At 41.6% G+C, this 24987-nt stretch overlaps 1 protein-coding gene across 1 annotated transcript in view; it reads left to right on the top strand.

Annotated features, from left to right (window-relative positions):
- RSPO2 (R-spondin 2) overlaps window positions 1-24987 on the top strand; it is a 209450-nt gene that overhangs the window by 141851 nt on the left and 42612 nt on the right. The window contains exons 4-5 of the mRNA XM_073676786.1: window positions 10686-10829; window positions 11054-11242. Coding sequence (XP_073532887.1) covers window positions 10686-10829; window positions 11054-11242 — 333 coding nt within the window. The remainder of the gene's footprint in view (window positions 1-10685; window positions 10830-11053; window positions 11243-24987) is intronic.

Here is a 24987-nt window from a genome sequence, read left to right as displayed (position 1 = left end):
CTCTGGATCTCGTTGGCCCAGGCTATACGTCAGAACGTATTGCACCAGGGCTTGTCGGTGCTGCCACAGTCGCTGCAACATGTGCAGAGTTGAATTCCACCGGGTAGGCACATCGCATTTTAGCCGGTGAAGTGGCAGGCCCAACGACTTCTGTAGAGATGTAAGTCGCTGAGCTGCGGGATGCGAACGGCAGAAGTGAGCACACAGCGACCGTGCCCTCTGCAGAAGGCCATCTAGTCTGGGATAGTGGGCTAAAAATTGCTGGACAACCAGGTTCAACACGTGAGCCATACAAGGCACGTGTGTGACATTGCCCCGGCGAAGGGCCACACCCAGGTTTGCAGCATTGTCGCACACGGCCTTCCCTGGTTTCAGGTCCAGTGGAGACAGCCATTCATGAAATTGGTTCTCCAGAGCTGACCACAACTCCTCAGCTGTGTGACTCACATTTCCCAGACATTTCAAAGTAAAAACCGCCTGATGACGTTGAGCCCTACTGCCAGCATAGTAAGGAGGTGTGCAGGATCCCTTCTGCGCAGTTAGAAAGCTTGTGGCATGACCAGACAGGCTTTGGGTGCAGGTGGAAGACCGAGAGGAGGTTGAGGAGGCAGAAGCAGTGGAGGAACTTTGACATAAAGAGGATTGACGCACAACTCGTGGGGACGGCAAGACTTGGACAGCAGCCCCTTGTCCTGCTGTCACCATAGTTACCCAGTGCCCAGTCAGCGACATGTAACGCCCCTGTCCATGCCTACTCGTCCAAGTGTCTGTGGTGAAATGCACCCTGTCACACACAGAGTTTCTCAAAGAAGCGGTGATGTTGTGTGCGACATGCTTGTGGAGCGCAGGCACACCTTTCTTTGAGAAGTAGTGCCGACTGGGCATCTGGTACTGGGGCACTGCGACGGACATAAGGTCTCGAAAATCCTCTGTGTCCACCAGGCGGAAAGGCAGCATTTCTGTAGCCAAGAGCTTGCAGATGGTGAAATTCAACCTCTTAGCTTTCTCATGGCTAGGAGGAAATGGTCTTTTACTTGTCCACATCTGAGGGACCGAGGGCTGGCTATTGTGCTTAGACGGGGTTGATAAGGGTGTCCCCGGCAAACTGCCGGTCTGTGAGGAAGATGCAGGCGGACATGTTAGGTTGCCTTGATCCAAAGGTGGTGCTATCGATGTCGGACAGCGCTCAAGACCAGCTGGTGTTACCACCTCCAAAGAAAATGATGACCTGCCAATCACGCTGGCTGTTGCGGGTAAAGAGGTGGCAGGTCTGCGCCCCAAAACAGGTGTGACTGCTGTCCCCCCAGTCACAGAGGATGAAGAGGCCGCGGATGCACAAGATATGGCAGACGGTGGTTGGCCCGGCCGGCTAGGCCGCATTGTAGCACACTGAGCTTCCCACTGCAACTTATGCTTCATGTCCATGTGCCGGTTCATGCATGAAGTACTCAAACTATGTATTTTTTGGCCTCTACTTAGCTTTTGCTGACAAATGTTACAGATAACACGAGTTGGGTCATCTTTATCGACCTGAAAAAATGCCCAGGCTATGCAAGGCTTAGCACCCATGCGACCTGAAGAGCCACCACGACTTGTGGTGAGAGGCAGAGTTGTGTTTGAGGATGCAGTTGTTGACGTGCTTCCAGTACTACGTCTCTGTCCAGGAAGGCGCAACCTGACCTCGTCGTCACTAGCATCTTCCTCCACCTCCTCTGCTGACCTCATCTCTTGGCTGACTGTGGGTTGACAGTAAGTGGGATCTCCAACCTCATCATCATCATCACCCTGTGCGTTATCACACCCGTCGTCCTCAGAGCCAACCTGTTCCTGCCCTGACAAAAAACTAAAGTTGTCGCTCCAATCAGGTATTTGAGTCTTATCATCGTCTTCCTCATTGTCTCCACCAACAGGAGTTACAGTTTGGGAATGAGGGTCTACATTATGGTCAGAACCTTCTGCGTCTGGTCCTGGATCCGACTCATAAAGATTCTGGGCATCAGTGCAGATCATTTCCTCGTCTGGATTCACAGAAGCGCTGGAGTCGACCTCTGATTCCCAGGCTATAGTATGAGTAAACAGCTCTGCAGACTCAACCATCTGTTCTACCTCATACTCAGACGGGCAGCTGGAGATTTGGGAGCTGTGAGGAAGCAAGTGCGATTTGGGTGACACCTTTGAGGACTGGAGTATTTGTGATGTTGAAGTTGATGTGGAGGAGAGCCCACTTAAAGGAGCACTTGATATCCGTTGAATCACCTGCTGTTTTTGTGCCTCATCTGGAATTTGTAGCGATTGGCGTGGCCGTAAGAAAGGGATCTTATCACATTGTCCGCTAAAAGAAGTAGACATTTTAGTTTGGCTGGAAGATGGTCTTTCTTCTGCAGATGTTACTGTTGCTTTAACACCTACCCCACGGACACAACCTTTTTTCCCCTTCCCAACACGCCTATTCCCCTTTCCACCAGCAGCAGGCCTTTTTCCACTCATTTTGGTGGTTAACTAATTCACAACTCTGGAGTTGTTTGCACAAAAAAACAATGGATGGTAACCGAGCAGAGCTGAGTGGCCAAACTGTGGTATTAGGCCAAAACTATTGGCTGGGTTAGATGCAGAAAAAAATTATATTCAATTTGCAACCTGATGGAGGTCAGTATAGATGGACTAATACAACAAGTCCCACACACAGCTAGAAGCCCAAATATTTTTTCAGAGGTACTGTAGATGCAGATAAAAATGATTTTTAATTTGCAACCTGATGGAGGTCAGTATAGATGGACTAATAGAGAAAGTCCGACACACTACTAGAAGGCCAAATATTTTTTCAGAGCTAGATGCAGAAAAAAATTATATTCAGTTTACAACCTGATGGAGGTCAGTATAGATGGATTAATAGAACAAGACCCACACACAGCTAGAAGCCCAATATTTTTTCAGAGGTAGATGCAGAAAAAAATATATTCAGTTTGCAACCTGATGGAGGTCAGTATAGATGGACTAATACAACAAGTCCCACACACAGCTAGAAGCCCAATATTTTTTCAGAGGTAGATGCAGAAAAAAATATATTCAGTTTGCAACCTGATGGAGGTCAGTATAGGTGGACTAATAGAACAAGTTCCACACACTGCTAGAAGGCCAAATATTTTTTCAGAGGTAGATGCTGAAAAAAATATATTCAGTTTGCAACCTGATGGAGGTCAGTATAGATGGACTAATAGAATGATGCTATGCCCAAAAGATTTTACTTCACTAGGTGCAGTAAAAAAATTGGTATTCTATACACAGGTGGTATATCTTGCAACACAGATAGGCTACTCCACTGACTAACACACTCTGCAATAGGCCAAAAAGGATTAGCTTTGCTAGATTCAGCCAAATGCTGTGAAAAAAACTTGCACAGCACTGGCACAGACCTGCCTGGCAAAAACTGATAGGAACTGATGTAACCTTGTCCTGAAAAGGACTCCAATTACAATTAGTCTTTACTCCCACAATCTATCTATTTAAGAGCACAGACCTGCCTGATAAAAGTCGTAGGAAATGCTGTAACCTAGTCCTTAAAACGACTGCAATCACAACTATTCCCTACTCCCAAGCTATCTGTATATTTGTGCGAAAATTGGCTTGAAATTAACAAGGTATAGCGCACACAGCAACAGCGGTGCCGTCTAACACGCAGCTGCAGCAGTGAGAAAATGGTGGCGACGGGGAAAATGGCATGGTCTTATAGGGCAAGGACATGTGACATACACTGCCAATGACACATGCCCTTGCTTGTGTGAAAAAAAGCACTTCGCTCCGTGTGTGCGCTGCTGATAGGCTGACAGATTGCACCTCCCCACTGCAAATGCGGGAAAGAGAAAAAAAAATGGAGATCTTCATTGTTCCTGCAGAGATCCATCCCCTGCCCCTCCCCCCACCCCGCTGTACACTCAAACTGCGTATTAACATTAATTTTCATCATTACTGAGAAAAAATCCAGTTATGATTTTGGTGCACGAACAGTTATCGAACATAACCTCGAACAGCCGAATTTTTCTCAAATTGTTCGTGTTCGCTGAACGTCTCGAACACCGCCCAAAACAGCTCGAATTTGAGATTGGCGAACAGTTCGAGTAGAACAACGCTCATCTCTACTCTTTATGTAGTAAGATGTCTGCTGCCATGTTACCGATGGTATAGAACACAGAAGGATCTTATGGCCTTGGGCACAACCCAGTGGGCTTCTACATCATTTCTGTCCTTTTTTTTAGTGAATTAATAAAAAATACAGCCTTACTCGCCAACACCAAGTGACAATATCCCTGCACATAACTGGAGAAACAAATGGGTTATTCTGTGCTGCCGTGGAGAAAAAAATCAGATGCCAATCCAATTTCAGGTGGTTTTATTCGTCAATGCGTTTCGAAGTATACAACTTCTTCATCAGGACAAACCGCGACTGGGTGGTTGCCTAGTAATATATATACATATACACACAGATGAGGTTTGCATAAGGCGTCGGTCAGACAAAAATGTGATGCAGTGTGTCTGGCTTACAGCCTATTGATGACTCCCATATTCTTAGATCAGGTGGGCTTCCCAGGACCATATAAAGACACCCCCAATTTACCCTGCTAGCACTAAAAGGCCTGGCTCCACCCTGCATAATGCCTTGAAGTTACTCCACCACATAGCACAGCCAATCATGAGGGCGTATAGATCAGACTCGACTGACTCATGGCTACTATTAGAGCCAAAGTAGGAGGAGATGCTGCCTATTCACGAGGAATGCAGATAGGAGAGAGGACCTCAGAGCTCAGAGAAACAATTCATAATATTTTTTTTTGTTTTAAACAAATATATGTATATATTGAGGGAGATTCCATGCTACATAGCAGACTTGTATATGGAGGCTCTACAAACTAGATGGTTCCGTTGAAAGTTGTGTGCCAGAGTTGTACTTGGCATCTATATTGTCTGACCTCTGTTATGAGGTCATTGGAGAGAGATGACCCAGGACTGGTGAATCCCATCCGGTTTCCTTCTGGGTGGTGTAAACCTTTTGTATTGCTACCTTCTTCAGAGCAACTGCAATCAAGGAATGAACCAGAACTGTACCTGAACCTGAACCTGAACCCAAACCCCATAGAAATCAATGGGAAAAAAAATAAATAAATAACATAAATATATATAAATATCAATTTTTTTTTCCCCTTTTACTTTCCTTTTGTTTCCAACTTTTCTTTTCGTTTTTTCTTCCTTTCCTTTTTGTTTTCCCTTCGACTCTCGAACTGTAAAACTGACTTCCAGAAGAAGTCAGTGTCCGGTATGAGCCCCAAACTTTACAGTTCGGGATCGCTCCTCTCTAGGGGTGATGCCACAGAGAGATGCTACAGTCTACACAGCCAAACTTCATCTACAGGGGACGCTATAGCTAAAATTGTCCTTAAACAGGGCATAAATGTGCCATGTTTTTCTCTGCTATCCAAGAGAAGTTGGATTTCTTTTACATTATATGTCTAACCTATGTTTCAAATATTGCTGTAGTCTCCTAGTGATTCAGTAAGTCCTAGACTTCCCAGACATAAAGAAACATCTTAATGTCACTTTGTTTCAATCGTCTTTAGCAATCCTCTTTGATGTGACTGCAAGTTTAGCATAGTTTACTAATCCCGCCGTTGTTGAGCCCTGTGCATTAACACATCATTTATGTAATTTGCTTGTAAATTGTCTGTATTTTTTACTCTGTCATTCAACCTTTGAATAAATTGTTGCTGATTTCTGTGTCAAAGTTGTTACATGTAAACCGGAGTGTTCTTGGGATTACAAGAAATGTTACAAACTAGTCCACTGTGATGGAGAAAGAGAAAAGTTACTATACATGTATTTAATTACTGGCATTTTTAGTAAACTGACACTTTTCTTCAAATAGAATCTGTCAGCAGATTTTTGATTCCTAATCGGAGAGCAGCATAATTTATGAAAAGAGATCCAGGGATCTATCAGGTTGTGTCACCAATGCTGCACTCAGTAAACTGCGTTTTTAGATGCAGCTCAGAAAGTTGACCCCTGCACATACCACAGCTTTTGTGTACATTGTCTATTGACAGTGAGCTGCTTATCAGTGCTGGGGGTGTGGTCAGACCAGGGCTCACGTGAGCACCAGTCCTGGCAGTGATAATCTCCTGCTGATAAAACACTCATTGTATTAAAACAGCACACAGCCTAATAAGTGACAGATTGCTGAAATCCATGTCTCAGCCCTCAGATTAAAGTGAATCTGACAGCAGATTTTTGCTGTGTAAAGTGAAGTTTTGCATTAGTAAACTAGCTGTATTGGCTATCAGGGCTCTGTGTGTTTGCATGATTTTTTTTTTTTGAGTGGGGGGTTTTACATGAAGGTAGCCTTAATCTTCTAATTTTAGGGTATTCTGTGAATTTTAGGGTATTTTAACATATTGCTTATGTGCGGCAGAATTCCCATTCATCTAAATCCAACCTTTTCAGATGCAAAAATTTCTGCATCAAAAGTATTCGGCAAGGAAAATCTGCATTTTCACGGCATTGTGTATGAGATTTGAAGAAATCTCATGTATATGCTCAGAAGAATATCCACTGCATAAGTTTCAGAGCTGAGAGTTTGAAATCCACAGCATGTCCATTTTCTCTTGTGGATGTCCTGGTGTCTTTGACTCTACAATGCAAAGGTTGAAATGTGTGGGTTTACCACCCCAATTTTGAAAACCATATCTGTAGTGGAATTTCCTCATGGTAATGTATCCTTAGACTGTTTACTTGGGAGTTTTTGATGAGGTGTGTTTTTTTTGTGCATATCCACTCCAAAATGGAGAAAAAAAACTCTTCCTATTCATTTATAGGGGAAATTAAATCCGCTTTGCTCTTTTTATACGAGGAGTATTTGAGCTTTGCTTTTTCCTGAAGTAGTCTTTCAAAATGCCTTTTATGAAAAAAAAGTAAAAAGTGCACGTCACTTCTTTTGAAACAGATCTTTATGGAATACGCTCCTTTCTAGGCACACTTGCATCAAAAGGCTGCAACAAAACTCTTCCAAAACTTTTCAGAAAAAGAAAACTCCTCCAAAAAAAGAGCTTTTCCTGAAACCGTTTCTACTTAAACTTATTTTTGATCTCTTCAAAAACTCCGTGTGAATATAGTCTTAAGATCAGACTCTACTGAATGGAAGCACTTAAAGCCATTACACTTGGGGCTCATTCAGACATCTGTTTTTATCACCCAAGTGCTATCCGTGTTTTTCAAGGTAGGCACTCTTATTCTATGGAGTAGTTCACATGTCCGATTTTATCTTTAATGTTCCTCAGAACTAGTGGGCCCCACAGAAGCATGGAAATTTGTCCGATTTCTTGATCAGAGTCTGATTAAACTCTCCAATGCAAGTCTATTGATCCGTGAAAAAAAATCTGATTGCACTCGGGCGCCATCAATGTGTTCTCTATTTTTCCGGCTATTTGATGGAGGTTTTTCAAGCTCCTATTTCAGTTTTTTTTTTTTTATTATATAGATTTCCTTCAGTTCATATAATTTTCACTTGGAATATAGTTGTTGGTTTTACCATTAATTACCATAGGTTTTTATTGATTTGTACGATGTTTTACAAGTGAAACAATGGGGTAATTGACAATAAAATTGCATGTGGTTTTGCTGTGAAAGATTCCGGGCTGGTCAGTCTTTTTGTCAAGTAGTCTGCTTTATTTCCTTACAAATTCATTTATTCTTTAAGGCATTGTCAGAAAGAAAGCCTATAGTGGTGTAGCCTCTCTGGAGGGCATCATGCATGACGTGAAATACTAGTATAGTACAAGACTGAAGAACAAAGGCTCCTTTACAGCTTCTAATACATAAGACGTTGCCCATAGATTTCCTCGTTGACCTTGACTTCTTTGTATTTTTATATATGTATTCTTAATAAAATTTCGAGGATTTTTTTTTTTTTTTTTAAGTTGGAAAAAGCCTCAGGGAGTTCACAAATGGTTATTTCAGAAGTTCTGTATTTCTCAGACACAATGAGACCAGAATGATTTATGCAATTGACCAAAGGAGCAAGTATTTGCCGTATGAAATGAGTTCCAAATGCACCGCGCTGTAACTCCGTATGTCTGCTGATAGTTTGCATTGATGCTGGATATAGTGTTTCAGAAATGAACCACGTATTCCCCATAATGTACCTGATTTATAACGTGTGTGCCCATTGTTCCGCCAGGTATAAAGTTTTTCTGCCGTTCAGATGATTGCTCCTTCCCCCTCTCCCAACCATTAGGATAGCTATGAGGACAATTTTTTTTTTTTTAGTGATTACTTTTTTTTCTGTTCTTTATATATTGTGCTTGGACTGTGGGTTTGTGTTTGTATTTTTTTTCCCATGATGAGTTTTTGGTGATTTTAGTTTTTTTTTTTTTTATATGCTGTGTATTTTCAGAAAAATGCAAGTAATCGATTTTTTATTTAATGGGTGTAGAAAATCTGCAATATCAAAAATTCATCGTGGGAACGTAGCCCCCCCCCCCCCCAATTTTTCCCCTAGAAATTAGTTTGCTTTAACTGAAAAATTATAAACACAATTAAAAAAGGCAGTTGTAATAGAATTCTCATATAATGTAGTAATACTACCATGCTGCTGGTTACGAGGGTCTCCCTCTGCATCCCGTACAGTGTAGATGTGCCGTCCTTGATGGTCGCTGCCTGCAGTTAAGTTTTGCCAATAGTGTAGTGTCCAATTAATATAATTACACAGAAAAAAATGACCGGCACTTCCGAAACAAGAAATGGGTGTGTACAGGTGCTTACTAGGAGCAGCCATCTCCATATAGAATTTACAAACTAAGTAGCACTCTGCAACGCTAAGTATGCAAACATGAAATATATGAAATTTGAATAGCATTACTGCTGTAGAAAATAGAAATAACTGAGAAATCTTATTGCATAAATTAACCAATTCATGTGTACCTGGTAGCCACGGTAAGGCGTTTCTCGTTTTACCAGGACCCTGCTAATAGACTGGATTAGATTTTGCACAGATAAAAAGCAATTCTATGATGAGCTTTTGACACTGCATATTTTCACCGTGCAAAAAAAAAGCAGCGTCTTACAGTTCCAGCAAAGTGGATGGGATTTATAGATGCCTCATGCCCACTGTACTTATCATTATTTTTTTTTAATGCAGCGTAAACGGACCTGCGGTGCATGTTTCAAATACGCTACATGTCAATTTCTCATTTTGTCTTGCGCGTAGACTGAGTTTTTTGTGTGGAATTTCCCCATAGACTTGCATTAGATTCGGAAAATATGCCGGTAAACACGCACATGCGGAAATGCACTAAAAACTTATCTAATCCACAGATAACTATCAATAAAGTTGTCAAAAATTCAATGTGGCCACCACATCCAACCTTCTGTTGCAGACAGACATGGTAGAGGTATCCTAGTATGTTCATGGCCCTGTTCATTGGCCTCTGGTAATTATCAGGATGGTCAACTGAGCAACTTAAACTAAATTAGGGAGAGACTCTCTTGTTCTGGGCCTTCTCTCATCAGCTATATAGGATCACCAAATAGTCATGAGAACTCACAATTTCATGAGAATTTGAGTCTCAAAGCTTGCTTGCACTTTCCAGACATTTGGTTCTCCTGATCTTGTGATAATGCAGTACACATGGAACCCAGTACATGGGGCATGGTTCCAATCCCTAGTGTGATCAATGGTGGCCATGCCTGGCGTACTGATGCAGTAAACTTTGGAGTATTACAATAAGCGGCCTCCTAGGTGCCCAAGATGATGATGAAAGCCCAGGTCAGCCTGTAAATTTGGATGTGTAACGTCAAGTAAGCTATGCGTAGATGAGATTGAAACTTTTTTTTCATTATAAATATACTAGCTATTGAACCCGTTCTATGCCTGGGTGGTGAGCATTTTTATTGGTTATATGGTCTCCCATGCTGATTTGTGTTGCCCCCATCCTGTCCCCACCATCCTATCCTCGTATGCATGGTACCCCTCACCCCCAATCCTGGTATGCATGGTACCCATCACCCCCAATCCTGGTATGCATGGTACCCATCACCCCCAATCCTGGTATGAATTGTCCCCCTCACCCCCCAATCCTGGTATGTGTGGCCCCCTTATCCCTTTCACGCTGTACACACATACAAAAAAATAAACAGTTATACTCACCTTTCTTCTCTGTGCTCCAGCGCTGCTACGTCCTGTTCTGCCAGAGGCCAGGGGAGGAGTGTGGCGCCGGAGTACCGCGCTGTTGGCACCATTTTGCTGAAGACACACTGCAAATGTGTCTTCAGTAAAATGGTGCCGGATAGCGCTATGCGCATGCGCCAATCCGACGCCTCACTCCTGCCCTGGTGTTCGGCGAAGAGAGGCGCAGCGGCAACGTTCCTCCTGGTCAGGTAAGTATGTAAGTATGGCGCCGGAGATCGCTGTATGCGTTCAGTATCTACGCATACCGTGATCTCTGGCGCCATACACTCCTCTTACCTGTAACGGCTGGATGCGGTCTTCTGTCTGGAGCCAGACTGCACGTCGCGCATGCGCAGTCTATAAAGGCTTCAGACACGCATACCCGGTTATATTATAGATTTTAAAGGGCTTTGTAAAAGTGCAGCTGGTAATATGCAAAAGGAGAAATGCTAATAATAATTAATTTCTATTTCAGGGTGCAGAATCGAAAATTGTGACTCTTGCTTTAGCAGAGATTTTTGCACTAAGTGCAAACCAGAATTTTACTCTCATAAAGGACGTTGTTTTGAAGAATGTCCTGAGGGATTTGCTGCATTGGATGACACTATGGAGTGTGTAGGTGAGTGAAGCCTTCTCCTCTTTAAGGATTTCTCATGTCTACAGCCAACGTCTTTCGCCCAACCTGAGTTTTGAGAACAACTACTGTATGTGCTGATGTAGTGTCCATTCATGTCAGCGTTCATCAGTGTTTTGATTTGGACTCTACCCAAATAATCTGCTCTTCTAACAAAATAATCTTCACTAAATAAGTTGTGATCAAATATTTCTCTTAATTCTCTCCAGATGGATGTGAGGTGGGGCCATGGAGCGAATGGGGAACATGCAGTAGGAATAACAGAACGTGTGGATATAAATGGGGTCTGGAGACAAGGACTCGACAAATTGTAAAGAAACCAGCGAAAGACACAATCCCATGTCCAACCATTGCTGAATCCAGAAGATGTAAAATGGCATTACGACACTGCCCTGGAGGTAAGATATTTCAGTAGTCAAGCATTTTCCCGTTTGCAGTTTTTTTAAATTTTGCCACTCGCATGCTCTACTCCTTTTTTCTCAGCTTTTGGTGATTATGGATTTCCCATCACAGACCTTTTTTATGGCAAATTCACAGGTTATAGCAGAAATGTCTTTTAAACTCGCACCTACATTGATGTTTGGTTCATGTATATATGTCAGAAATGTCTGTTATAGGAACTTAAGGAGATAAAGCTCTGCTGTCTCAATATGTTAATATTAGTACCAGTTCCTTGACTCGGTTGACTATTTTTAGTTCATTTATAACCAGCATTATAACTAATTTTGGCACATGGTGGTCTCCATTGTATTCTTGATGCAACTTTCAATAAACAAGTAAGACACAAAGTAATCCTGACTATATTATAAGGTTACCACATAGATGTACTTCAAGCCACTTTTGAATCAAATTTTTAACAATTTGCAACTATGTTTTCATTATGAGTTGAAATTTAAGCAAAGAAAATTATTCAGCCCCATAACAAAACTTACAAACTATTTTCCATTTGTAAATAAGCCTATCAGCAAAGAACAATTTATATTCCTCAACGCCACGAATATATAACAGGTGACTTCTCCAAATTCCACACAAAATGCCATGAAGGAATACTACAGTTCTGTAATTTTTCAACCACTTCATGATGAGCCGCTTTGGTGCTAGGTAAAGTCCCTTTGACTGTTACGACCTTCTGCAAACATGATGCAAGCCAGCCACAGCTTCTGGCAGTGTGCCTCAATCTTCTCCATTCCTCAATGGACAATAGCTTCCAGTTTGCTAATATTCTTTGGTTTGTATTCGGAAACTGCCTTCAAATCCCACCAAACATTTTTCTACGGGTTTCAAGTTAGGTGATTAATGGCTATCTTCCAGGATTTCTTTTGAAACCGAGACTCTGTGGATTTTGAGGTATGTTTGGAATAATTATCCTGATGAAAGGTGTAATAATTAGAAAGCATCAGCTTCCTCACAGAAGGTGTGATGTTTCCTACTAGGATTTCCTGATTTCTTCTGGCCCTACCCACGCTACTGGTTTCTAGTTCAAGAGGAAGTAAAGAAACCCCAGAGCATCACGGATCCTCTGCCACACTCTACTGTAGGCCTCACGGTGCCACCGCCATGCATTGATGTTTTCACGCACATAGGAAGAGATCTGTCACTTCAGGGCTGTGGGCGGGAGGAGGCCACCGGGGACCCACCTGTCCGACTAGTCTCCTGTGCGACTTGGTCCTTGGCTGCTTTTATAGTATGTTTTTTTTCTAAAAAAATGATGCGGTATTTAAGAGTCAAACATACGTGGCTGAAATCATGCAGCCAGCGTCTGCAACATACTGCTCATGGACTGGGCGTATGTACTTTTTTAAGGCAGGTTTCAAATCCCTCAATAAGATCTGAGAGGAGATGATATTGCCATATTTCTTCTAGTGATTTATGATTGAGTCTGGAACGTTTTCTCAAATATTCACTCAATATCTTTGTTCTAATCTTCACATACAGATATAGTTGCAGTGTCAACTTTGTAATCGCACAATCACGTTCCTGGGCTTAGTCTCCCATCAGCAGACTTGTCTTTATCACCAGATCCATTTTCTGTGCTTGCTGGCCAAACCACTGCAGATTCCTTTATTCTTCTTTCACCTGTTTTATATCCGTGTTCTCGTCTCATTGTTGCCTGGAATTTTGGGATAAATATTTTAAATTGGAAGAACCGAAACTTAGCTGTACATGTATTTATGCCTTAATGTAATGACAAGACAAGAAAAAGTTTTATAGTGTTTTTGTTTTTTGACTCCTGTGTCCCAATTTTTATTTAAAAATCTTGAGTCTAATTTTTTTCTTGACACGCGTTGATAAGCTGGGACATTTAGTGATGACTAGAGTCCAGGATCCTCAGTTCTTTCCTGGGCATTATGGCCTAATGAAAAAGCATCTAAGAGTCGAGCATAAGAAACTTGTGCTTACTTTCTGGAAGGTCTTCCTTTTTTCTTGTGCGATATTCCAGGAGATTTGACAAATGTGTTTTTTGTTTATTTTTTTTTCTTTTCTTCAAAGAGCCTCTGTGCCAGAATACGCTTAAAAGATGACCAAGGTGTATGGGATAGATATAAAGGGTATTACTGCAGGATCAGACTACACAACATTTGTTTGTAGTCTGTTACTATGGAGACCACAGCCAGCAAAGAAGCTGTAATTGTCGAATTCTAAAATTCCTTCACTTTTATATTTTATGACTCCAGTCATAAATAGGATTACGGTTTGCAAATTTGTGCATGTTTTTTGAGTTGGCTCTTTGATATTTATCAATAACAGATTGGTTAGCTGTATTGGTATTACTTATTCGTACATTGTATTGGAGGTAACTCCAAGACAAGGCATTGCTCAGGGCACTATCTGACAAATACATGATTACAATTACCATAGATATTGTAGTCATATGTAATTTCCATACTGGTAAAATGTAAAAAATTTGTCATCAGAGTAATGGGTATCTATAGGGGTTGTAGCAGCGGCAATTGTGACCTGACCGCCAAAGCCTAGAGGGCAAACAGCCCTTTTCTTCAAGTCACTATCCCTGCCGTAAAGCTTCACGTCCACATCTGATTATACACTGGGACGGGAGGACTGTCCATTTGTTGGCTTGACTATTGTTGCCATAAGTGGTGACAGAATTGGACCAAAAAACCCACTAATGTCCACAAGCTGTAGTTCAGTGGGTGAGTTTAGTGAGGTATGTTGGGCAGAAGACCAAGTTGCTATGCTATAAAAGAGCCCATGAATCTGTAGTAACGCCTCTGGGTCAAAGCAGCACACTTTTACCAAGTGAGAACCTGTAGAATTTGGACAGGTTCTTCCTTGTTGTAAAACCTCGACAATGCAACCAACAACCAAGTTGTATGTATCAGTTATCACCAATCATTTCTACACTGGTGAAAAACCCTTCCTTCCTTGATTTTGAAAGCCTGTCCTCAGCTATTATTCTCACACTAGATTAAAATACTTGAAGAGATTTTGTTTTCATGTATGACCAGATCAAAAGCATGCGTTTTCTGTCCAGTAACATTTTGATAATTCCTTTTTTCTACTGCAATGTCTAGATTTCTCAATTTTTATTTTTGTACAAGATTATGTTTGACACTTATATAATTAATTGAATAAAACATTCTGCCCAGCCTATGGACTTCCCATAAGATTAGGAGATAAAGTACTTGCCAGCGGCAGGTACCGCCAAGAAGCCAGGGCAGCCTTCACAGCTAGGTCATCGATGGAGTGGTTGCTTGGCAAAGACATTACAAAAGCATTCTGCTTAAAATATTTAACAGGACGGTCGACTCTGCTGCGTTCTGTGTAGAAGCTCTTATTCTGTTATATGGAAATAGCCATTTCATTATAATACATATGCTGTGCCCAAATTCTGTACCTATGTAAGGGCAGGATACTTAAAAGTGGGCCTTGTGGTAGGAAGGAGTTCCAATCTCTTGCTTCCCTCTTATGACACTGTAGTGGTGGCTGCAGGTAGCCACTGTGACAAACTACACTTTATAAGTTTATCTGAATTTTAGAAAGTTGTGCACCAGAGGCGTAACTTTAAGTTCCTGGGCCCCAATGCAAAATCTGTAATGGGCATCCACTTTCCATATGCCATTTATAATACTGGCATTTAGAGATGAGGTAATTTTATTCGTATGGAATTGAACTTTCGAATTTTGCTAAAATTAATATTCTCCAGAATACAATTATTTTCATCATTCGCTCAGCCTGAATTCCTTTAAATGGCAATGAGCTACAGCTGACAAAATGTTAAAAAAACCAACAAAAAACATTTAATATTCTCCTTTCCCAGTCACCTGTCCCACTGCCTCTGCAGCCCACTTGTCTGGTCCTCAACGACTCTTCTTTTCCCCCTCCCCCATTGTTCGCATTCTCTTAAGCCTCTTAATGTGCGCCATGATGTCACTACGCACAGTGACAACCGATTCCTGGTCGAGCCGAAAGCCACAGCTTGGTATTAAGATGCCGAAGTGAGTGATCATGATGAGCATCTTTTCACCTGAACTAGTCCTGCGTTAGATCTGCTAATCACGCCTCCCTGGGTGTGATTTTACATCCTCTATGCAAACCCCGTCACAATAAAACCTCTGTCGTTTTTTTACACGTGTAACATTTCCGACAGCTCTTCAGACAAGGATAGTATAGGGGATGTCAGTCACACCCAGAGAGGCCTGACTAGAAGATCCAATGCAGGAGTCTTCTGGAGGAAGACCTTCCCCACAAGACTAGGCCTTCCTCATTAACCTATTCAATGCAGCAGATTCAAACTTAATTTGTAATTATAGCAGCATTACACTGCCACTTAAAAGATTAGAATAAAGAGTTTGGCACATATACCACTATAGTAATGGTTTTGAAGAATTATGGGACCTGATGCGTTAATTTTAAAGCGGTATTTCCATCTCTGACATTTATGGTTCTACCTACAGGACACCCACCTCCATAGCCATGAATAGAGTAAGTCTTTTTTTTTTACTTGTTTGGGAGTTCTGAAAATAGTCAATTGTCTTGTGGCTATGTCCCTAAGGTTTGAGATGTGGTTATCCCTTTAAAGGTTTAGAAGACTGATTAATTTCTTTTAAATCTTTCACCAAATTTTTCACGTTTAACTGGACACGAGATGTAATGGTGGCTGCAGAGCAAAATAAAACTGGTTTATAAATTTTGCCTCTCCATTGCAGAGATTTTAGAAATCAAAATACTAATGAGGTGACCGTGGTATGAGAGGAGGAGGAGAGCTGATGGATGTGTTTTGTAATGTGACATGGCTAAACTGAGCTGCACAGTCCCTCTCCCCACACTGACTCATGCAGGAGGTTACACTAGGCGATCAGGCCTGTACCATTACATGGCACCCACTGAGAATCCTGCACTGAGCTCTGGGGGAGGCGTGTTCCACTTCCCCGTGAGTGTTGCTGCCTGCTTATGATTGGTCAAGATCATACAGGGAGAAGAAGTACACGCCCCCAGTAAAAACTGTCTAAAAACATCCACATGGACTTAACTTTTTTTTTCCTTTTTAACTCATTAGGTGCCAAATACTTTGCTAATATCTCTGCAATGGAAAGGCTAAATAAAAAAAAAGCTGTTTTTCAGCCTCTGTTGCATCCTTTTTCAACTTCAAAAATTTGTGGCAAGGTTCTCTTTAAAATGACTTTTTGTTTAGTATGCATTGCTATGTCAAACAATTCTTATTTTCTGCTCTAATATTTACTTTTGAAAAATTACCCAATATGTCAGTAAAATCCTTTAGCTTTTTAAATACAAAATTAAAACCAGATTTCACCACTAATTCTATCATGGTCATTTTTCCTTTGTGTCAGTTGGCTTACAAATTGTGCTAATCCTTCTTCACATTACATCTATCATATTGTTATTCATTCATAGCCAGACTGCGTAACTTTTGGACGCGGGAAAAGTTATTAATGAAATACATATTTATATACATTCTTTGTACATGTCATAATGTGGAAATTATGGATGCCACTGACAGGTTTTATAAATACATTGTAATGCCTTCAGCATGAGTCCGTCAAAGACTTCTGATTTCAAATATTCTGTATTAGGAAGCTACACTATGTGAAATAGTCTAAATATTTCCTCCTATTTACATATATTAACCTAAATGTTACCGGTTGTATTAAACCATGCCATCAAAACTGGTCGTCAGCAATCTAAGCTCAAAGCTGAAAATTTCTTCAGATTCTGTGGCGCCCTGCTGCGCATTGGTGCCACAGATCCCAGAGGGGTGCATGGATGGATTCCTCCACAAGAGGCCCTCATAGCATTCACACCTCCACCTTCCACCTCAGACCACCAGAGGGAGCCCGTTAGGGATATAAATAGGGAAGGTGGAGCTAGGCAGTCAGTCATTCTGGAGTCCACAGAGAGTGAAGTCTGTGAGAAAGTCAGTCCAGCCCAGACTCGGAGAGCTCAGGTTAGTGAGCCCAAGGTGTGCCGACGCCATAAGAGCAGTGAAGAGTAGCGAGGCCTACTGCCAGTGTGAAGCCTAGTGAGGGCCCCGAGCATGGCCAAGGCGAGTGGAGTAAGCGAGCTACATAGGGGGCAGAGGAGCTTAACCAGCTCACCCCACAACCATTTACCGGACACCGGGTCCGCGTCTGCAGGGATTCCTACATCCAACAGAAACGACCGGAACCCCTGGCGAACTATATGTCCCAGGAACACCAAAAGCTGACTGTTATACCAGGGTCAGGAGCCACGGGGGCCCAAGAGACCGGGGACTGTGATCTCCAACAGAAGGCCCTACCACCAGGTCAGCAGGTGCAAGACAGACCAAGTTAGGCCTAGCTCCAGGCAGGTCAGAAATTTATCAATGAAAGGCAAGGAACAGGAGGCCCCACACCCGATCACTGGGGAGAGTCCTGATATGCACCCTTCACCCTACAGTGCCCTGGATCGTGCCTGAAAACACCACCAGTAAAGGTACTGAAGTGAACTCTGGTGTGCGTGCCTATTCTTCTATCCTTCCTCTGACCCGGCTGGGTCCCCTCTGTCCTGTATCCCTTTTCCTACGCTGCCCTAAGGCCCCGCTCCACCTGTGGGGAGCCACACCAACTAAGCTGCCTGAACACCGGCCTCAGAGGACTGTCGCAGCGCTGGTGATCCTCACCAGACACCACGGGTGGCGTCACGAACATTTCCCTATCCCAATAACCTTTCCCCATTCCTTGCTTTTAAGAGTGACCCCAGGGTACTGGCCCGGGAGCCGGCCACCGCGGCATCCCCCAACACCATCAACAAGGCCCGGGCGCCGAGTCCCCATCCCCTGGGCGCGTCAATTCCACAAGTAGAAGGTCAATCTGATTTAACAAGCAATTAATTGATGTAATTTGCCAGTCAATTTACAATAAGCGTTGAGTAATTTGCTGTTCAGGCTTGATTTCAGCAAAGAGGATAAAGTCCTTGTTCACACTGTGCTATTTTGAAACACTTTTCAAAATGGCACAATTTAAAAAAGGAAAAAAAAAGATAAGAGGTGCATTAGAAGTGTTTCCATTATGCTAATCCTCCCTTTAGAACATCCCTTCTGGAATTGTGAAAAAAAACAACCTTCTCAATTAGAGATGGGCGAACCCGAGTAAAGTTTGGGGTCCGTACCCAACACCTACTATTCGGACCCCCAACACTGACTTCACCAGGAGGTCAGTGTTACTGTTCGGGTTTGGCTCCCCGAACACCGGGTCTTCCTCGTGCTGTCATCTGCAGAACAGTGCAAGAAACATAGGCGGATCTGATCGGTGGTAAGATTAATACCACTGGTCAGAGCGCGGCGGGCTCATGATGTCATCGGACAGTGTGGGAACCGCAGCCCTCTGACCGGTGGTATTAATCTTACCGCCGGTCAGAGGCAGTGTTTACCGTGCTGTCATGCACAAAAAAATAATTACTCGCCCTGCCTAGGATCCTGAAAAATTTAAAATTAAAATGTTTCGGGTCTTGGAAAATGGCTACAGAAGCAAACATTTTTATTCTTCCAAATTTTATCTTTCACCACTTGAATAAAAAAAACTATACATGTTTCCTACCTGCGTACTTGTACTGACCTGTAGAATCCTAATGCCATGTCAGTTTTACCATATATTGTGCACGGTAAATAAAAAAAACAAAAACAAAACAAATTGCACTTTTTTGCAATTTCAACACACTGGGAATTTTTTCTCCCCACTTTCCTGTCTATCACATGAGAAAAAGAATGATGTCATTACTCATCCTGCAAAAAACAAGCACTCCATACGGCAATGGGGATGGAAAAATAAAGTTATGGCTCTTGGAATAAGGGGAGGAAAAAACAAAAGGCAAAAAAAAAAAAAACCGAAAATCGCAAGGTCATGAAGGGGATAAAAGTGCCTGGTCTAAAGCTGGCCATACATATGAGATGACTTTTGGGGGAACCTCTACTGTATCTCTCCTGACTCGCCTATACACCAGGACGCTGGGCTCGTCCAAGCATTTGAGTTTACAGTGATGAAAGAGAAAGCTGCTGCTAGACTCCGTTTGACAGCTGCTTATCTCCTTAGAATATCAACATGCAACGATTTTGTTTCAAACTGATGAATTCTCTCTTCCCCCTAATGTCCCCTGTCTGCTGAGGGCTGGAACGTCAGATGGTTGTCTGGTCCCACTGAAATCTCAGGGTTCAGAGAGCTTTCACCTGAAGTGTGTGTGGGCTTTAAATGTGACTAAAACTGTCTGACCTTTAAGAAGGTGCAATTATCCCTAAATCCCCATTCGCATCAATGTTCATATCTAACTGGAATAGTAGCGGCTACGTGTATAAATATTTGTGAACATTGGTGTGAATGGTGATCTAAATCCTTATGTTGCGGAAAGATCACAGGCCTATAAATAAAGTACTCCTATCTCAGGTTGGAAGGAGATCATATTTTTAGGACTTCGGTAAGGCCCCTCTTACCCCACACTTGAACATTTAAAAGGCCTGTGCAATTGCTGAAGGTCTAAAACTCTCAAATGGATCTTCTCCTGGCCACAGACAGTGACTGGTTTAGCAACTCTGTCCCATTGCAGGGCCTGGGCCTGAGCTGCAATACCATGTGAAGCCTATAGACAGACTCTTTAATGAAATCTTAGACAACCCCTTTAAGATTCTTGACACTCAATTGATTTTAGTAGAGCAAGATGGCTCCACTAAAACTGGCACCTACCAATGACTCCTCCTTACAGAGCCATGATCGACCCACTAAGAGGTCCACCATTGTCTTCTGACATGCGTAACCTTTTGTAGTCTGGGGGTGCCCTATAAAAGTGATTTTTAGTTTGAGTCTAAGTATTAAGAGGAGTTGACTGCTCATTTTGTAAGTTGGTTCTCGAAGTCTTGTCTCATCATTTTACTTTTTTGTTAATTTTTGTACAATAGTGTCTATAAAACTTTTTTTGTTTCAAGGTGAAAAAAATCTGTACACTTCAATAAGTGCAAAATCTGACTCTAGGGCCAATCCTCACCGAAGGCTCGACATCCTTGTTGGAAAAGTCTTATTTAAAGAATTTGGCAAAGGTCCACAGATCTGCAGGGGGCCTACACATTTATATGGAGTATAAAATATCATGTTACATTAGTAAAGAAGAACAGATGTGCTATTCTTAGAAATATCTATAGAAAAACTTAAGGTCACTGCCAGGTTAGGAAAAGAGAAAATGATCCCTGAAAAGTATTGCGCAATAGAGATGGTAGCCAGTGTCTCGTTTTCAGATGACACAATCTTTATCTACCCTCCGGGGAAAAAGATAAATCCAATTTAATGTTACTTTTTATAACAGGTAAAAGTTTTGTGGTGTTTTTATATTTTATGGATGTATTAATTTTAAAATTCTAAGCTCTGCTACCCTGATTGTTTAGCAATTTTTATAGTACTGCTGTACCCTTATGGACCCGAAGTTAAATACATATGTACGCCTAAAATGGTGACCACCTGACACTCTGAACAGGGATGGAAAAATTTTTAACATTTTCAGCTTCAATAATGAGGCCAAAACTGGGTTCTGAGGAACAAGTATTTGAGATGGTATCCAAACTGGTATGTCCTATTTGAAAGAAGATAGATTTGTTTTTCTAAAACATACTTGATTTCAACCTGACAGCTAATATTTAAAGGGGTTGTCCATTACTTTTTTTAAATATTAAAAATGGACCCATGGAGGTATTGAATAAAAACAGACCATAACATTCTGGTTTCCTCTGAAGCAGGTGATGTAACTGCTGAACAGCCACAGACTGGCTGCAGCCTTCGCGTTGCATCCGAGCTGGAAAACAATTGCTTCTTTTTAGATTTAGATGGAATTCTTCAGAATAAGCCTTCGTGAATTATGAGGAATTTCACTTTTCCTGACCTATGAATATCTATGGTATATATACATCTACAGTAGATATAGACCATGAAAAGTGTAATTCCTTGTATAATTACATGCCTGCTTACTCTGAAAAGTTACTTGAAAGTGCATTTACAACTACACTTTTTTTGTCATATAAAAATATAAGCCCATGCATTAATATGAGAAATGAAGATACTCCCAGACCCCGCTGTATCTATTTGTAAAGTAGTTTTGAAAGTTAGTGAAGGCTTGAGATCTTTCTGTATTTCTGCATAAATTTGACCTAAAACTACGGTACATACAATTCTCACCCAAGTCCTAAAAATAAATGACAAAATTTAGTATAAAAATATTAGACTTTGCCATTTTTAAATGAGGAAAATGATCTGATGTCTCATGTCTGAGTGTCAAAAGTATGTGAACCTGTAAAGATTAGCAGATAATTTTTAAGGTGAAATTTTAAAGTCAGGTGCTTTCAATCCATGGGGTGACAATTGGGTTCGAGTGGGCAACCTGTTTTATTTCTTCACACCACATATTTGTGGAAGTGTTTCATGGCACATTTCTGAGGACCTCTGAAGAATAGTTGTTGATGCTCATCAGGCTGGAAAAGGTTGCACAACAATTTCTAAAGTATTTAGACTTCTGCAGACAAACTGGTTATGTACAAATGGAGGAAATTCAAGACCATTATTACCCTCCCCTGGTGGACCAACAAAAATCATTCCTGGAGTAGGGACTATAATGGTCTGTGAGGTTAGAAAGTAACCCTCTAGCTAATGTTGGAGACCTTTTTAGTTGCTTAATGTTCATTGATCTCCTGTTCATGGGTTCATCAACAATGGTGTGCATTGCAACGAGAAAGCCACTGCTCCCTAAAATGAACAATCCTGCTCATCTGCAGCTTGCTAAAGATCACCTGGACAAGCCAGAAGGCTATTGGAACAATATGTTGTGGACAAATTAGAATTTTTTGGTTGAAATAAGAGGCGTTCATTGTCATGCTGAAATATCCAGCCACGACACCTCTTCAATGCTCTTACTGAGGGAAAGAGTGATATATGACCCCATCCACTCTCCCTTCAATACAGTGCAGTCGTCCTTTCCCCTTTGCAGAAAAGCACCCCCAAACGGTGAGCAGGGGGACCTTGCGGGCCCTGCAGGATTTTAATCCATGACGGCGTAGTGCGTTACGAACGGTAATGGTTGAGACTGTGGTCCCAGCTCTCTTCGGGTCATTGACCAGGTCCTCCCGTGTAGTTCTGAGCTGATTCCTGCCCTTTCTCAGAATCCTCCTTACCCCACGAGGTGAGATCTTGCATGGAGCCCCAGACCGAGGAAGATTGATAGTCATTTTGTTTCTTTCATTTTCTAATTGTGCCAGTAGTTGTTGCCTTCTCACCAAGCTGCTTGCCTATTGTCCTCTAGATCATCCCAGCCTTGTACAGGTCTACAACTTTGTCCCTGGTGTCCTTAGACAGCTCTTTGGTCTTGGTCATGGTGGAGATGTTGGCGTGTCATTGAACTTCTTACCTGTATAAGAGACACCTGTCCACTCAATCAAACAGGTGCAAATGATACAGGTAATGAGTGCAGAGTAAGAGAGCTTCTTAGCTTTTCTAAAACAGGTCTGTGAGAGCCACAATTCTTGCTGGTTGGTAGGTGATCAAATACTTACTTCCTGCAATAAAATGCAATTTAATTATGTAAAAATCATACAATGTGATTTTCTGTTTTCTTTTTAGATTCTGTCTCTCACAGGTGAAGTGTACCTAGGTAAAATTTTTGTCCTATCAGTTCTATGTAGGAGGGAAAACTTGTAAAATCGTCAGTGTAGCAAATACTTATTTTCTTCACTATACTTTTGCTGATCACAGAAATGTAATGTTACAGATTTTACATTGTGGTGCAGAAGTTTCAAGTTGCATTTCTGGAATACTGCCTACACAAGTGTCAGAGTAGTAAGGGCAAATGCTCACAGAAGTTCTGTGCTATACGCCCAGTTGGTTAAAGGGGAAATTTCCTTCTTTCTTTCTGAGGGGTAGAATTCTAAAACGACTGGGCACATAAAAAAAGAAAAACTCTTCAAAGATCGGTGGAGCACTACCAATTGGGGTGCTCAATTTAAAGAGGACCTGTCAGTAGGATTTTGGACTCTTTTAACTAAAGACATGGCTATAATGGTGATTTGAAGATTGATACTTTTTGTTTTTGAAGAAATCAGTTTTTCGTCGTTCTTCTGTAATGAGCTGTGGAAGCTTTATGCCAATTAGCTATCTGCATGAAATTTCGGTCATAGGAGGTGGGTCACCGAAAAAGCAATGACTTGTCAAAGACTAGAGGTAGCGGGGGTGCAGATAATACTCACGGGCAGGAGAAGACCAAATGCAACGTCTAGTCCCACTTCACTTGCACCTCAGTGGCCTAAAACTTCCACAGCTGATCACAGAAGAACAAAACTGATTTCTTTAAAAAAATATGTAATTTTAATCCGATTCAAAGCATCATTTCAACGGTGTCCTTAGTCAAAAATCCAAAATTCTCCTGCCAGGTCCTGTTGAAATTGCAGTCCAATCACTTCGTAAAGCTAATGTCTTGTACAATCAAAATACTGTAGGTTGAAGGTTAATTGCAAGTGGGATCAGAAAGTGTAAAATTATCAATATTACATGAGGATTGATGACTAAATCCATAACTGCTATATCAAAATGGAAAACAAAGTCTTGTTATAGTCTTGATGTCAGAAAGAGATTTATATTGCTTATTGATGTCTGGATTTACTATAAATGGTGATGATCAGTCATCAATGTCCGGCAATTTCCAGCAAAGTGACTCATCCACTGTCATAAGGATCTGGAGGTTAGGTCATGGTCTTGATACATTAGAGGAAAGTTGCATCAGATTATTAAAAATTGCTTTGCTCTTTAAAGAGGACCCGTCGGCTCTTCTGTTATATGTTTAGTAAATTGTATTACCCATGATATACCAATTCTGGAATATCTTTGTTCATGACTTTGCCTTGTGCCATTCTTCTGTTATTCCTCCCAGAAGTGACCGGTTTCGGGTGGTGTCCCTCCACATCTTGACGCAAGTAACGCTGATTGGTCGGACTTTGTAGGACACACCCTTTTGACAAAGAGAATTCTAACACCCATTTGTCAGTACAATTCTCCCCCACATATCTGATATTAAAGCAACCTTCCACCCTATCCCTAAAAGTGATGACATATTTTGCAAGTATAGTCCCTTTCATTGATGACCTCAATTCTTCTGCCACTTACTCTTGCTCCTGGCATTTTATTCCTGTTCAATCCAACATGACCGGTACATGATGGTAAGGCTAAACCAGATCTCACCACCTTCTATGTGTTGAGGGGTAGACACGTATTGCCCACCTCAGCTTCAGAAAGGCTTTTAGACGTGGTTTAGACTTGGGTTCCCCATGACACTACACCAGCCATGTTGGATTGAAGAGGATCAGACCACCAGGAGCAGGGAAAGCAGTGGGAGAAGAACTCAGATAAGCAGAGGAAGTGACTATACATGCAAAATGTACTCATTTTTTAGGAGTAAGGCTGACTATCAATTTAATGACTTGTCTCAAGGATTTTTCATCAATATCGTAGTCCTGGACAACCCCTTTTAATGTAACCCTATGATCATAGGAGCTTTTGGGGCGTTAACTTTCAGTGAAGACCATAAACATGATCTAACATAATATACATTTTTTTTTATTACTTTTTTGTATTTTGACTATTTTGAAATCTAGCAAAAAGGAATGGCTTCTCCATATTTTTATGGCAAA

The sequence above is a fragment of the Phyllobates terribilis genome, unplaced genomic scaffold, assembly GCF_046119375.1.
Source record: "Phyllobates terribilis strain yellow unplaced genomic scaffold, ASM4611937v1 Scaffold_4__5_contigs__length_816908805, whole genome shotgun sequence".
NCBI lineage: Eukaryota > Metazoa > Chordata > Amphibia > Anura > Dendrobatidae > Phyllobates > Phyllobates terribilis.
This window is presented reverse-complemented; position numbering and strand designations above follow the sequence as displayed.